Here is a 15,107-nt window from a genome sequence, read left to right as displayed (position 1 = left end):
TTATTATAGGGAAAAGGACTGAGCATCCACTGGTGCCCCTGACTCTAACTTATTTTCTTGGGGAGAGGGTATAGCTCAGTAGTAGAGCATGTGCTTGGTGTACACGAGGTCCTGGGTTCAATCCCCAGTACCTCCATTAAAATAAATAAATAAATAAACCTAATTAACCAACCCCGCCCCCCCCCCATTTTTTTAACTCATTTTCTGACAAGAGTCACCAAAAGGCTTCAACTTTAACTTAGACCACAGCCTTGGAAACTGGTTGGAGGACAAACAGGTTGCAGATGTCTTCCAGAAAGATCTTGCTAACTTGGCACAAAGATCTTGAACATCCTAGCACAAAAAGAAAACAGGTTCTGAACAGTATCACACAGGAGAGGAAAAGAAACCTGGGGATTTCCAAGGGAGGAAGATAGACTTAGTACATGAATTGTTAGTCATTTTGTATTTTCTTGTGGAAGTCAGTGGATAGTAGTCACTAAGGTTTTTGAAGCTGCTTTTATAGCCCCACAGCCCCACCTGACAATTGAGACTTTTCTTTCTACAAATAAAAGATGCAGTATAAAATGCCACCTTGCATCATACTGCTCTGTTTGAGGATCGTTCAGTTTTCCTCTCTGGACCTGTCTTCCGTTTGTCTTGCAGTGCCGGAGGCGGAAGGGGAGGCGGAGAGCATCAGCTCCCTGTGCTCACAGATCACCAGTGCCTTCAGCACGCCCTCTGAGGACCCCTTTTCATCCGCCCCAATGACCAAACCAGTGACAGTGGTGGCACCACAGTCTCCTGCCTTTCAAGGTTGGTGCCCGTTTAGCCTGCTCAACTGTTCTCTTTGAAACTAGTACTTCTATGACACTGCTCACTAACTGTAAGTTGGCATCCTGAGTTTCCCAAGAGCTGGTCAGACCCACTAATTCCCCTGTTTGGTATTATCTCAGATTCATTAATTTCCCTTTCCGACAGTGTCTTTGTGCTCAGTTCCCCTTCCTGTTTCCTGAGATGTGTGCATTTGTCATTTTGCACGTACCTCCCCATCTTTCATCCCATTCTATTCAGGAGCTTCTGTAGTCCCAACCCACTGCTTTACTTGCTACTTAACTGTTAAGAGTCAAGTATCCAGCCAGTTCTCCAGAAACAAACAGTCATGAGAATTGGTTCTAGCAGTATGCTTTCTTTAGCACAGTGGTTCTCAACCTGGGATGATTTTGCCCCTTGGGGAAAATTCGGCATTCATTGTTTGGAGACATTTTGGGGTTTTGCAGTTCGGTAGGGGGTGATTACTCCTGACATCTGGGTGGAGGCCAGGGATGCCACTAAACATCTTTCAGCGTACACAGTAGCCACCCTCACAACAAAGAACTCTGGCCCAAAATATCAGTGGTGCCAAGATTGAGAAGCCCTGTACTCACTCAAGTCTCTACACTCTGTCACAAGAGGCTCATAAAGAAAAAGGCACTTCTATTGGCCCTTTGACTCATTTCATCTTCTATTACAAGTGTCCTAGAATTAGCCTTTGTGGCATTGAAGAGTTACTAAAAGTTGTTGTTTTCAGAGGTACTGAATTAATGGTTGGTATTGGCTCAAAGGTCAGCAAAGAGTCTGTATAACTTAAATTATAGACTTTTAGAATTTGAGCTCCTATAATTGTTGTTTCTTCATTTCTTTCTAGAAAGAGCTCAGAAAAAGTTTTGCTGTGGAGACAGAACCCTGCTCCTATTGGAGGAAGCTACAAAATGCTTTTCCTCCAGGAGGGAGTCTCTTATAAAAAAAAAAATCCTTAATAATCATGTGCACCAAGTGGCTTTTCATTTTATCTGACAAGTATTTATAATACCAATAGTCATAGGCACAGTTTATTGGGCACTTAGCACAGTGTCTGCCCACATACACCACGCTAAAGAGTCATGCATCTTCTCATCTCATTTAATCCCCACAGCAACCCTTTGAGGTAGGCATCACAGATGAGGAAAATGAAAAATGGGGCTCAGAGAGGTTAAGTAAATTGTCCAAATTGCACAGCCAGGATTTAAACTTTTCTAAATGTAGTTCTTGTTATACTCTACTGACTCGGTGCCTATTTACAGGGAAATGGGTGTACAAAACTGAGTAGGATATAGTCCTTTCCCTGCCTTTAAGGGACTCTCAGTCTGTGGGTGAGCTAGACTTTTAGACAAGCCCTGGGTGAGTAGCAGCAATGCAGTAAGCATGGTTGCCCAGCCCTAAAGATGGAATGATTATAGTATAGGGCAGGGGAAGGTGCCTGCTCACCTGCTCCATACTGAATACAGAGAGCTGAGCCTAAGGAGTAGAAACTGGTGCGATGGATGTCTGGAGTAAAGGAGCAAGAATTAGGAGATTTTAATAAAGGGAGACAGGAAAAAGTAGTAGACACACTGAGATATTATGAACATTACTGAAGCGAAAAAATCACTAAAAACGAGAGATGAAATTAATTCTGTAGCAAATTAGAAAATTATTAAGCAAATTAAAACATATACCAAGTTTGATTTCTCATCTGTAATATGGGGATAATACCAGCCTTACAGGGTTTTTGAGAGAGTTAAATGAGATGGCACACACTAAATTACTGTCAGCATAGTACCTAGCATGTAATAAGGAATGACTGTATTTGACTTAACCATCATTGTTATTATTGGCATAATAATAACAATGGTAGGAAAAGAAGATATTTTATCTCCACCATCATGCCAAAGGCTAAGCTATATCCATAATAGTTAGCTTGTAAAACAAAGCAGCTCTGTTCTACTTCATTTGAAATTGTTTTTCTAGTCTTCATTTCCTCTCTGCTGATACGCATTTTCCTAGAAGAGTCATTTAACTGTATCACTACAGCCATTTTAATTACAATCTCTAATTCCCTCTTTGCCAAAAGGTGTATCCACTGCAGATGGCATGGTTATCTCAGAGCCAGCTTCTATGTCTTATCTCTCCTACCAGTATTGCACATTGGCCTGACTGACCCAGCTCCAAGGGATCGCCCGTACACCCTGCATGAATTAACCCCATTGATGTTGTCTGCTCCCATTGTAGCTAATGGCACTGACTCAGCCTTCCATGTGCTTGCTGCTAAGCCAGCCCATACTGCTCTAGCACCCGTAGCAATGCCTGTGCGTGAAACCAACCCTTGGGCCTATGCCCCTGATGCTGCTAACAAGGGAATTGCAGCCACACGTTCGGGTAAGGTGGCCACAGAAGGTGGTGAGGATTCTGGGATCAGATAAGTGACCCTGGTTTGAAAATCAGCCATTTACCTGAGTGGGAACCAGGGAGGAGTCCTTCTAGGAAAAGTATGTTCCCTGTTGGAAATAAACCTTGTTCCAAAAAACCTCACTGGAAATAAACCTTAAAACAGGATGGTGAAGGAGAGGAACTAAAGAGGTGAGACTGATAGTTCTTAGGTCTGCAGAACCAACCATAGAGCATTCATACCATGCAAACTCCTGGGTCCTCCCTCGAGAGTATCACTGGATTTGGATCCCTGGACGTGCCTGTAGGAAAAGAGGACCCTGCCTCCTACAGTGGCAGGGCTACAAAAAAGAAAAAGTCATATTTGCCTTTCTGTACTTTCTAGTTCTTTTATAATGAACATTTATTAACAAAAAACGTTTCTAAGTAGCAAAAAAGGCAGTTCACCAGAAAGACATCTGTCTGGAAACCATACAGGGGCCACAAGGTACGGCATCAAGTCACTGGTTATTTTCTTTTCATTCTGTTAGTGCAGAAGGTGAACCCCTTGGGCCATTTAGAGTAAGTGCAAGCTGGTTTCTAGACCATGGATGAGCCGCAGCAATGGGGGTTCGGGGGGTGGTTTCTGACGCCAGCCGGTCACCTTGGTATGATGAGGTTGAGTGTATCTAGACAGCTCCTCAGCGTGGCTGAGATGTGCCACATGGTCTCACGGGTTCTCCCTGTCCTCCCCCTGATCTCAGCTTTGACTAGAGTAGGGACGAGAGACATTCCTCCCACCTCCCAAAGCCACAGCATATCCCAGTGGGGGCTCATTCCACATGTTAGGATCATTCGAATAACCAAGGCTATCAAGTGAAGAAAGAAGCCACTAAAGACTCTGATTCTTTTTTCTCTCTTCCTCTTGTTTCTAGGGACCGAGTGGGGTCAATCTTCTGGTGCTGTTTCTCCAGGTCTCTTCCAGGCTGGTCACAGACGCACTCCCTCTGAGGCCGACCGCTGGTTGGAAGAGGTGTCCAAGAGTGTCCGGGCTCAGCAGCCCCAGGCCTCACCTGCCCCGCTGCAGCCAGTTCTCCAGCCTCCTCCACCCACTGCCATCTCCCAGCCGGTGCCACCTTTCCAAGGAAATGCATTCCTCCCCTCTCAGCCCGTGCCAGTGGGTGTGGTCCCACCCCTGCAGCCAGCCTTTGTCCCTGCCCAGTCCTATCCTGTGGCTAACGGGATGCCCTATCCAGCCCCTAATGTGCCTGTGGTGGGCATCACTCCCTCCCAGATGGTCGCCAACGTGTTTGGCACTGCAGGCCACCCACAGGCTGCCCAGCCGCATCCATCTCCCGGCCTGGTCAAGCAGCAGACATTCCCTCAGTATGAGACAAGCAGTGCTACTGCCAGTCCCTTCTTTAAGCCTCCTGCTCAGCACCTCAACGGTTCTGCGGCTTTCAATGGCGTAGATGATGGCAGGTTGGCCTCGGGAGACAGGCACACCGAGGCTCCTGCATGCAGCTGCCCGGTGGATCCTTTCGAAGCCCAGTGGGCTGCGTTAGAGAGCAAGTCCAAGCAGCGTACCAACCCCTCCCCCACCAACCCCTTCTCCAGTGACTTGCAGAAGACTTTTGAAATCGAACTTTAAGCAGTCCTTATGGCTTATGTATTTTGTCTGGTTTAGGCCAGGGCGAGGGGTGGAGGTCAAAGGAGCAAAGGGTTGTGTTCCCAACCAGTACGCTTTTCACTAATCCCAAAGGTCCCAAGGAGCATGTCCAGGCATAGAGCGCTGAGAAGGGGTGATTGAAAAAGTGAAGAAAACCATTCCTAGAGAAGCACTGTCCTGCAGTCAGACAAAAGAAGTCAAGGAAATGTCATCCCCTGTCCCCCTCCTCCTCCCTCAGCCCCTTACAAACCTCTGGCAACAGAGAGGCAGAATATCTGAACAGGAGTCTGTATTCAAAGCACATTTACTAGAATATAAAACACAGCGGGAAGCAAAATGATCTCCCATTGTTTTTCAGGCCATTCACCTGCCTCCTCTCTCAGTGCTGGCCCATCTTACAGCTCAAGGACAGGGTGGCCTGTGCTTGGGCTGGGGATGAGGAGCAGGCCGTGCTGCCAGAATTCCCAGGAGGGCACCCCAGTAGCTGCCCAGCAGAGCTATATTTTAGGGGTAAAGCTGAGCTTCCATTTTAAGTAAGAATAAATATTATAAATATATATCAAAAAAAGCCAAAATCTTTATTTTTATGCATTTAGAATATTTTAAATAGTTCTCAACATTAAAAAGTTGTATGAGTTGTAAGTAATCTTGCCAAAGGTAAAAAGGCTAGCTGTAAGAAATTGTACATAAGATTGATTTATCATTGATGCCTATTGAAGTAAAAAGAGGAGGGGCTGGAAGTTGCAGGCGGGATCCCTAGCTTACTTGGTATCATTCACTGTAAGTAGCACATTGCAACAACAATCATGCTTATGACCAACAGTCACTAGGTTGTAGTTTTAAATAAAGAGCGAGCAGTATTGTCCTGGTTTTAAACCTATAATGAAATTCTAATGTCATTATTTTAATGGACTCAATCTAAATATGCTCTGTAGAGAATATTTTCTTTTATATATTGCTACAGTTTCCTTATGTTAATCCTTTAACACTAAGGTGACAGTGACATAATCACATCTGTAGACGGGAATGCAGGTTATTACCGTGTTGGTTTGTCATGTAGGTCTTGGGTTTTGTTTTGTCCTTAAGTTTTGTTCCCACGAGTTTCGTGGGGATGGAGATTCTGGTTTTATTAGCGCTGTGTGTTCCTGTTCGTCCCTCTCCGTGGTGAGCAGAACATCCCATTGCCAGCTGCAGCCACTTGACCTCTCGTAACAACATGAGATCGCATCTCATTTTTACTTTTGAACGTTGGCCTTACAATCAAATGTAAGTTATATATATTTGTACTGATGAGAATTTATAATCTGCTTTAACAAAAATAAATGTTCGTGGTAGAAGCTTTTGGCCATGAAGGGCTGTTCTTTCCCCTTTTCTTTATTAGCCGGTGAGTTGGGGTTTTTTTTGGCCGTGTTCTCTCTCCACCCACTGCTGCTGCAGCTAGTAGTCTGATGGCTAGAGAATCTTTTACTAGGACTAGTATGTTCTTAAAATTCATATTTGTATTTATACTTTAGGCTTTGGTTGTTCTGAAGCACATCTCTCCTGTCAGATTCTTGCTGTTCAAAGTGTGGTCTGGAACAGCAGGGTGGACTTCACCTGGCAGGTGGTTAGAGGGACAGACCCTCAGCCCCACCCCAGACCAGGTTGTCAGAATCTGCATTTGAACAAGATCCACATTCTGAGGAGTCTGGGGTGAGCAGTGACTTTTCAACTTTGGATTCACGTTAGAATCATCTGGGAGCTTTTAAAATCAACGTGCCTGGCCTGTACTCCAGACCAATTAAAGCAAAACCTCAGGGGAGTAGAGCTCCAGGTGCGGGTTTTTTTTAAAAGCCCCCAGTATGGAAGAGGGTTGAAAACCACTGGTCTAGATTTTTACTCTCACCTGTAACTTCAACCCCCTATTCTATGCCTACTTCTAAGAAGAGCTAACTTCAAACTTACCTTCTGAGGTGTGTCATCAATTAGCCAAATACTACTTTAACTAGAGAATGGGGGACTATAACAAAGTGGCCTCTACTTTCCAACTTCTATAGCAAAACCAGCCATGGGGAATGAAAGGGGATGGAAAGAAAAGAAGACCTCTGCCCCTGGCCCATGTTTTGTGGAATGAGAGGCAGACCACGAAATGTCACTCACCCATGATGCAGCTTGTCTCTTTCCCAGCCAGTGTGTTGGTAATAAAAGTCACCTTCTTCTGTAATGCCTGTCTTTCCTGTGTCCCAGAATCCCCTGTTACTAGGCCCAGCCAGTCCTCTGGAGGGTTTCTAGAAGATCAGAATGAAAAGGAACTCGGAAGCTCACTGAAACCAGGCCTCTTGTTTTAGCAGCAAGGAACGAAGAGGCTCTGAGAGATGGAGAATGACTACTTCCAACTCAAACCATTTCTGAATCCACTTCCCTCTTACCACATTGCTCTCCCCTCCATTCGTTCCCTCCCCCTGAGCCCCTGCTGGTGCTGCTTTTAATATCTAGTTTTTATCTGGCAGCAAATACTTTGCTTCACAGATTCCTGCTTGAGGCAGAGCGGCTCCTCCTCGCTGGCCACTGTGCAGAGCAGGCCCATCATTCAGCTCCATGCAGGTGGGAGGCAGTCCTCAGGAGGAGGGCGCCACCTCCCGCTGAAAGGAGGGAGCGTCTCTAGTTCTTCCATGCTCAGATACCAATGCATCCCATATCCCTTTACTGAGCCTTATATTACATTCCACTTTGCTGAGAGCTGTCACGAACGTCACGTTGTTAACTGCACACACAGATGGGATTTGAAGCTGGTTGCTAGACTGCCTGGAAGGGTGAGAGAGACTCGAATAATGGGCCATTGTTTGGACCCCAGTTGAGATCTAGTTCGAGCAAAAAATGCTTCCCTGACACAAAAGGAGTTAGTGTTCCTGTTAAGAGATAGGTATAAACTCTGAAATCGTTACACACCTCCCCACCCAGCTTTAAGTGAAGTGAGAACCCTAGTAACATGCTTTAAAACACAGTGAACGGATCTTGTATAACAAATTATAAAGGGAAGTTGTAAAGTAAAGGGTGTCCTTATTCAAATAGATCCTTGACAACTCCGCAGCCACCTGTGGTTCTGTCAGAGATGCAAACACAGCTGGGACCACAGAGAGGCAGGTGCCGACCGCTGCTGAGGCTGAACAGCTGGGGCAGCTTTGCACAGACCAGTGTCTCCAGAGGATAACTCTCTTTGCCACCCAGGGAGGGGAGACCGAGAGCCTGTCTTCCCTTCTCCCCAGCTCTGTGAGCGTTTCTGAACTGGGGCTGGAGCTAGCCTTCATCCTTGCTGCCAGGTGGGCTGAGCGTGAGGCTGGACCCGGGAACAGCTGGCACAGCAGAAGCTGGAGTAGTACTCGTTGCCGCAAAGCTGGGCCTGCAGGATCAGGTCACAGTTGGCCAGCTCCGGCTGGTCGACGCACTCCCTGCTGGGGTCCCTCTGCTGGGCGGCCCGCGCTGCAAGGTGACCGGGGAGAGAGGTAAGAAAGCTCTGAGTATGCTGAAAACTCACCTGCCACTTCATTTCGTTTTCCTAACAGGAAAGCAGCACTTGACGTACCAGATTCCCCAAAGAGTGCAGTTGCCCTGTAACCTTTTAACTGCAGGAGGGGTCGCGTTCCAGCCTCCTCCCCCCTCACGCCAGCAAGCAGCGGTCCTCCCATGATTCTTTTGCAGCTCCCGCCCAGCGCACAGTGCATCGCAGACCCCAGCGGTGACTGACTGGGCGATTAAACGTCCCTGGAAGTTAACTCCCTACCCTGACTGTTGAGGCCTGAAGAGCTGAACGACAGCAGCCGCGGCCTCTGGATCGGGAAGCGAGGGTAGGATCAGCCCTGAGCACGACTCTGAGTCGGCCAGAGCTGCCTGTCGTCTCTCTCACGGCTGGTTTCGGCCAGCCTCAAAAGTTTTGTGCCTTCAATAGCCTCAACTTGTCTCAGTCACTTAGTTCCCCATCCTTCCAATTTTTCCACTTCCCTCAGCAAAGCAGTACCAGGCAAGGGGACAGGAGGACAGGCTGGGACTGGTGCTAATGCTATGTTGAAGACAAAGCGCTGGCTGCCTCCCCCTGTGAATTGACTCAGAGCTTCTGTATCTTCTAAATCCCTATGAGAGCTGCGTTCTGCTGCTTTGTCCCAGCACTGAAGTGGCCTGTCTAGTAAACCTTTTTCTTTCAGAAAGGGGCGCTTATAACTCGGCTTGGGCCTGAGCAGCACCTCCCTAAAGTCAGACCTCATGGGGCTGGGGAAGGCCTACTCCTTCCCCTCGCCCCTGCTTCCTCCCAAAACATAACTAAGAGACCATACCAACCAGTACAATCAGAGTAAGAACTACCCACATTTACATAAAGAGCAAGCCATTTATGCTTATTTTTAAAAATTGTAACTTTGGTGTCCACTTTATCTCAGGCCCTGCAGCCCCTGGGCCCGTCGTGGCGGGAGGGGCAGGTGCTGGGCAGGGGGAAGCACGCCCGCCCTGAGCCCGCGCCTGGCACCAGCCCGGCTCTCCCACTTCCGGCTGGGGACTCTGGGCAAGTCATCACCTAAGCTCCCTGTGCCTCCGGTTCCTCATCTGAAATGAGGATAATAACAGCACCTGGGATGCAGTGACCATGGCTAAAATCTTGGCACCTTACTATGTTTGGCCCAATAGCCTCATTCCCACTCATTTGAAAACGTAAGTGATCCCCTATGTCTTAACCCTACAATATTTTCTCACCTCAGACTTTAAGGCAAAAAGCTTGAGGGGTCCTCAGAGGAGAAATATGTCCCTTACACCAGTGTGACGAGATCAAGCCCCCCCCCACCCTGATGCCAACACAGCAATTCCAACATGCCGCCAAACTATGAATAGAGCACCGGGAGGCAGCCTCAGGCAGTGAGCTGCTTACAAAACGCTTAAATGGGTGAGAGCAGATATCTGTGACCTAATTAATAAAACAAAGGCGCCCCACCCCGACAAAAGCAACACTCATCCAGCAGGGGGCAGGAGAAAAGGCCAGACTGAGGCCAAAAGTGTCCTGTCCAGGAAGCAGGTCACATCATGCCACTTCAGCTTGGTGACCACATGTCATCAGGAGCCCCACCAAACTTCAGCATCAACCAAGTTTCTAATGATTTGGCTTCCCATGTAGACATGTCTGTAGCTAATCACAAACATGCCCGTCTGGGTCCTCCTAACAGCTGTGTCTCTCACATAAATCTGTACCCTGGCTTGTCTCAAGTCTTGTAAATTTCGTTAGTGTGAAGACGTGGACAAGAGATCTATTTGCTGGGCACGGTAGAAGTGAAACGTGGCCCCTGCAGTATGGTGCTCTCACCAAGGTAATGCCCCCACGCACACATGTGCTCGGTCACTGAGTACTGGAGCACCTGGTGATGCTGAGCACTGGGCTGGGCCCTGGAGCATGTGTCCCAGTCGCTGTCTCAAGGAGCTCGAAGACTGGAAGCCTACTGTCAGTCCAACTCACCGAACAACATTTCTACCAGACCTCAACCACCAGCGCTGGCCAGGTCCACCCTCAAGCTGGCCGGCATGTAACAGTGGTCATGACCATCCAGGCTGACCAGCACAGGAAGGCCCTGGCAGTGCTCTCCCAGGGCTGTTCCAGGCCCCATGGGAACTAGCTTGCCCTAACTCACACTACCAATAGCTGGCAGAGTGAGGCAGATTTGGACTAGAGTCCCTTGGATTGCACAGCCTGCACCTTCCGCGTTCTGCACCACACAGCCAGCTCTGGAGAACGAGCAGATGCCTGGGTAGGCCTTCCTTACCCGGTGGGACCACCTTCACCTCAGTGACGCGGCTGACTGCCTGGCTTCCACGGTAGGCGCTGCACGTGTAGGAGCCCTCGTCCCTGGCCCGCAGGTTGTGTATCAGCAGCGTGCCGTCCGGGGACTGGTGGACACGGTGGCCATCAGCCCGCACCGGCAGCCCGTTCCTGGAGCAGAGAGAGCGCTAGGAGAGCTGTCCAGGGTCTCATCTTCAGGCCCTGGGAGGCCACGCCGGCCCTCCCAGAGCCAGAAGGAGAAGGTAATCCAAGACCATTCCAGAGCCAACAAGTCCCCTTTGTGGCCCCTCACCTTAAGGAAGAGATGGGTCTGGGTACCAAAATGATAGAACATCATCAAAGCAAAATGATTCAGAAGTGAGGTGAACTCACACCAACTTAGCTCAGTGACTGTAACTTTGCCCCTTGTCCACACAGGAGTCCCACTCTCACTCTTCATCGACAAAGGCCTTTTATGCAGCGGTGAGGTGCCAGGCCCTGCGCTGAATGAAGGACATGAGCGCCCCCTGCCTCCAGGGAGGTGTGGGGAGGTTGACAGCTGGCCAAGGCCTGACCTGAGGGTCAGCTGGCTGATGGGGAGGACAGCGGGGCTCAGGCGCTTGAAGGAAGGCCACAGCCCGAGCAAGGACAGTGGGCTGCATCCTGGGTTAACAGAGGGGTGTGAGCTAAGCAGGACTGACCATGGTATTTGCACTTCAAAAGGATCATTGACTGCAGTGCAGGGAGGGGGACAAGTCTGAAAGCGGAGACCAGGTGAGTGGCTGCTGCAGAAGTGCACCCAGGTGGGTAACAGCAGTAAAATAAAGGGACTCAGGGGAGAGTCAGAGGTGGGAGGTGGGGGAGAAGAAATAACGGGGAACAAGAAATAACGGGGAACAGGTTTCTAGCCTGGGTCACTGGGCAATGGTGGTGCCCCCACACTGGGGAGATGAGGGGTGAATGGGGAGGTTATTTTCTACCACTTTGCATTTTGGGTACCTGTGAGATACCAAGAGGTGTCAGATTTGAGGTGTGGACCCAGGCAGTGTCTCAGCACTGATGGTCCTGGAAACTGCATGTCTACTAGGCTGCCCAAGGTGAAGTTAGAGGCACACCGAGGACCAAGGACAGGCCTTGAGGTATACCAGCCTCTCAGGGATGGGACGAGATGAGCTGGCCAGGAAAACAGAAGCAGCAGCCAGAGAAGCAGGAAGGAGACTGCAGGTCATGTGGGACGAGTGTGTCCAAGGACTAGGGAACAGGGAGCTAGTTGGTGGCCCTGGCCAGCGTGGTGTCCCTGGGGCGGGGGTGGATATGAGGCCCCAGGGCAAGGGCTAAGCCTCTAGTAGGGAGGTGAGCAGGTGGAAACAACCAATATGAACAACCATGCTGTGAAGGGGACACGTAGTACACGGCCTGGCTCTGCAGGGAAAGACCAGGTCAGAGGAGGGTGTTTTCATGTTTGTTTTGTTTGGAAGAGCGGTATCCTGAGCCTTTACTGCTTGGAAGAGGCAGGCCTGATAGGACAGTCAGAGCCATGGCCTGGTCAGGGTGGGCGGGCTGGGACACCCACTGAGGAGCCCGGGGAGGCCCCACACAGAGGCAGCCGACCCCGCCACCCAGTCACCGCTCTTTCCAGCAGGCAGGCCAGTCCCCATCCTGAGCATCTCTCCAGCACTCACCCTTGAGGCTTGACCAAGGACCTCCTTCCCCTCCCTCAGCTTCAAGGCCGCCCCTTCGTTGATTCTCCCAGACAGGAGCAGGCTCACCCCTCTGTGCACAGGTGCCCTAAGGGCAGACCTCTGGAGCCTAGACAGACACTGGGTCATCTCCTGCCTGGGGGATTCTGGGGGGCTCAGATCACCCCAGGACCCCAGAGCCTAGCCTAATCCTGACACGCTGCAAGGAGGAAGGGGACAAAAAAACGTTTGCTGCATAAATAAAAGACCAGCAGGTTTGGGGTAAAAGACCACTAAAGTCCCCAAAGCTGAGTGTTGCCCAGTGGTTCTCAAACCCAGCAGAGATTTTTGTCACCCAGGGGACATTTGGCAACATCTGAAGACATTTTTTAATTGCTATGACTTGGGTGGGGGTGCTACTGGCACCTGGTGGGTAGATGGCCTGGATGCTGCTACACATTCTGTAATTCACCTCAACAACCCAAACATCAGTAGTACCAAGGGAGGGAAACCCTGGTGTAGCCCAACCAACAGAAAAGAGAGCAGTCCTCTGGGGCCTCACTGTGCAGGGATGAGGGTGCTGCCACCCTCCACAGAACCAGGCCTGGAGGTAGGAGTAGAAGGATGAGGGGGGTGCGGTGGTGACAGCACCATCCTGCAGAAAGGTGGACCACCTCTATTCGGGCTGTACAACCTCAGATGTGAGGGTCTGAGAGCCAGGGCCGCCTAGAACAGAGCCTCACCTGGACCATCTGATGTTCACACTTTCTCCTGTGACCACACACAGCAGCCTGGCCGTGTCACCTTCTGGCACCGTCATAGTAGAGGGCAGCCCTGTGATTGTCAGCTCCCCTGCGCCCAAGGAGGAGGCACGGTCAGCCACTACACCAATCCTGCCCCACCTGACCCTTCCACTCGGGACTGACCCCTTACCCAGAACCCTGAGCTGGACCCAACGCTCGTCTCGGTCCTGCCCGTTGAAAGCAACACAAGTGTAGAAGCCGCCATCTTCCACAGCCACGCGGCTGATGACCAGAGAGCCATCGGGCTGCAGCTGGTGTCTAGGAGCCAAGCACAGTCAGGTGGCGCCATCCCCAGATACCCAGCAAGGGGCGGTGGGGGAGGGGGCAAGGTCTTCCCTTCCCTGGTGAGAGGACCCTGCTGGCCGGTGGGGTCTGACCAAGGGCCAGTCAGCCTTAGGCCTGAAGGTCCCCCAGCCGCTGGCACTCTCGTTTACTTAAAGATGCCTGATTTTAAGCCTGGCAATGAACAAATCATTTCAAATTTTCTGATACAAAATAATTCTGGTCTGGGGTTTTTGCTATAAGTGTTAGTAGGCTCAAATCCTGGTTCTGCCACTTAGGAGCTGTGTGGTGTTGAACTGTGTGTCAAATGGGGATAAAACAGCAACGTGGCTCGTCTGCAGATCAGACAGAGGAGAGCAAGCCTGACCCTCAGCATGGGCTCAATAAATGTTAGCTTTGATGATTACAGCCAGAAGTGTGTCCGCCTCCATTTCTTCCCTCAGCCATCACCTCTGCTAGCTCGTCTCCTACCGCTGTCCACTACCCACACTCTGGAAAGGCCCAGACACCCAAACACGGTCTGCCCAAGGAGCCCTACGTCCAGCAGCCCCAGCTCTCGAGAGGCCCTGGAGTCTTGATCAGGACTGGCCAGAGGTGACGCCCGCAGCTCCCTGCCCCAGTGGGCTGCACAGGTGGGTGGGGGCTGGAGGCAGGACAGGAGGGAGGGGAGAGGAGCTGAACCAACCTGGGAGAAGAGAGTGGCTGCCCGTCTCTCTGCCACTCAATGGCTGGGGGTGGGAAGCCCTCAGCGTGACAGGTCAGCCGGATCCTCTGGCCTGGATGGGCGACCACCACCCTAGGCTGGCTCTGGTCCAGACGCAGCCTGCAGAACAAGCAGCCATGAGGGGGTCCTTGTTTTCCTAGTCCTCATGTCACAGGGCCCTGAGCAGGGGCCAGAGAGCCTGGTCAAGCACACAGTGGCCTGGGGACCTTCCAATTTCCCCTCCTTTCACCCACTGAGACCTCCCCCAACCCTGGCCCTCAGCTGGGGAGGCCGAGGGCAGGACAGCATTGCACACTGTTACCTGGTCGTGGGCCATGGGTGTGAGGAGGAGGTGGCCCCAAGGCCCCCAGCATCCCCACCTCGGCTGGGGTCCCGAGGACTGTAGCCCTGGGCTGGGTCCCTGGTCTGAGGGAAGTGCCTTGACTCAGCCTCAGATAGCACGGCCACATCACCCCCTGTCATGAGACCAGGAGAAGCAAGGGGTGAGTTGTGGGGAGAAGGGGACACAAGGAAGGCTGGGCCATGAGGCCAGCAGGGGACATATGGAGAAATGAGGGCCACAAGAGGCAAGACCTCTGCCCCAGCCTAACTGGAGCATGTGGTCCCTGCCATCAGGATGCTTTGGCCCAAGGAAGCACCCTAGCCCTCCAGTGTGGGGGCACACTGGCCCAGGCCCTCCCGGTAAGCCCTCCTACCCTGCAGCCCACAAGAACCCACTGGGGTGGGGCGGGGTGGGGACAGAGACCTGTGATACGAAGCTGGATCTTCTGAGAGTCGTGGTCTGGCCTGGTGCTGCCACAGCTGTAGGTGCCAGCATCCTCTGCCTGCAGGGGACTGATGACCAGGGAGCCATCAGGCTGCAGCTTGTGCCTAAATGAAGGAAGCGGGGCTTGAGCTCTGGGTTCCTGAGGGCCACAGTGCTCTGAGTTTCTACTGGAGGGGACCATTGCCACACACTCACCCTCCCATCCCAGAGAGGTCAGAGGCTCTGCGCTGG

The 15,107-nt window shown here is 51.0% G+C and overlaps 2 protein-coding genes and 1 non-coding gene across 21 annotated transcripts in view; 2 read left to right on the top strand and 1 right to left on the bottom strand.

Moving 5' to 3' along the window:
- Positions 1-6,189, top strand: part of NUMB (NUMB endocytic adaptor protein) — a 156,348-nt gene extending 150,159 nt beyond the window's left edge. For 12 of the 18 annotated variants that reach the window (XM_031679207.2, XM_031679205.2, XM_072963380.1 and 9 more), the window contains 3 exons: positions 646-795; positions 3,049-3,195; positions 4,119-6,189. In XM_031679207.2, coding sequence (XP_031535067.1) covers positions 646-795; positions 3,049-3,195; positions 4,119-4,834 — 1,013 coding nt within the window. In that variant the 3' untranslated portion in view covers positions 4,835-6,189. The remainder of the gene's footprint in view (positions 1-645; positions 796-3,048; positions 3,196-4,118) is intronic. The other 6 variants (XM_031679210.2, XM_031679209.2, XM_031679206.2 and 3 more) reach the window with 1 other exon arrangement.
- On the top strand, positions 62-136 carry TRNAT-GGU (transfer RNA threonine (anticodon GGU)). The gene has a single exon. It is a non-coding gene; the product is annotated as a tRNA-Thr (tRNA).
- A 139-nt stretch (positions 6,190-6,328) lies between the features above and the next one.
- Positions 6,329-15,107, bottom strand: part of PAPLN (papilin, proteoglycan like sulfated glycoprotein) — a 32,166-nt gene continuing 23,387 nt past the window's right edge. For both annotated transcript variants that reach the window (XM_072963374.1, XM_072963375.1), the window contains 7 exons: positions 14,856-14,980; positions 14,412-14,565; positions 14,072-14,209; positions 13,235-13,362; positions 13,045-13,153; positions 10,627-10,793; positions 6,329-8,311 (listed from right to left, as the gene is read on the bottom strand). In XM_072963374.1, coding sequence (XP_072819475.1) covers positions 8,136-8,311; positions 10,627-10,793; positions 13,045-13,153; positions 13,235-13,362; positions 14,072-14,209; positions 14,412-14,565; positions 14,856-14,980 — 997 coding nt within the window. In that variant the 3' untranslated portion in view covers positions 6,329-8,135. The remainder of the gene's footprint in view (positions 8,312-10,626; positions 10,794-13,044; positions 13,154-13,234; positions 13,363-14,071; positions 14,210-14,411; positions 14,566-14,855; positions 14,981-15,107) is intronic.

This window comes from Vicugna pacos, chromosome 6, assembly GCF_048564905.1.
Source record: "Vicugna pacos chromosome 6, VicPac4, whole genome shotgun sequence".
In the NCBI taxonomy this organism is placed as follows: Eukaryota; Metazoa; Chordata; class Mammalia; order Artiodactyla; family Camelidae; genus Vicugna; species Vicugna pacos.
Note: the sequence above shows the minus strand (reverse complement) of the source record. Positions and strands in the feature narration are given on the sequence as shown.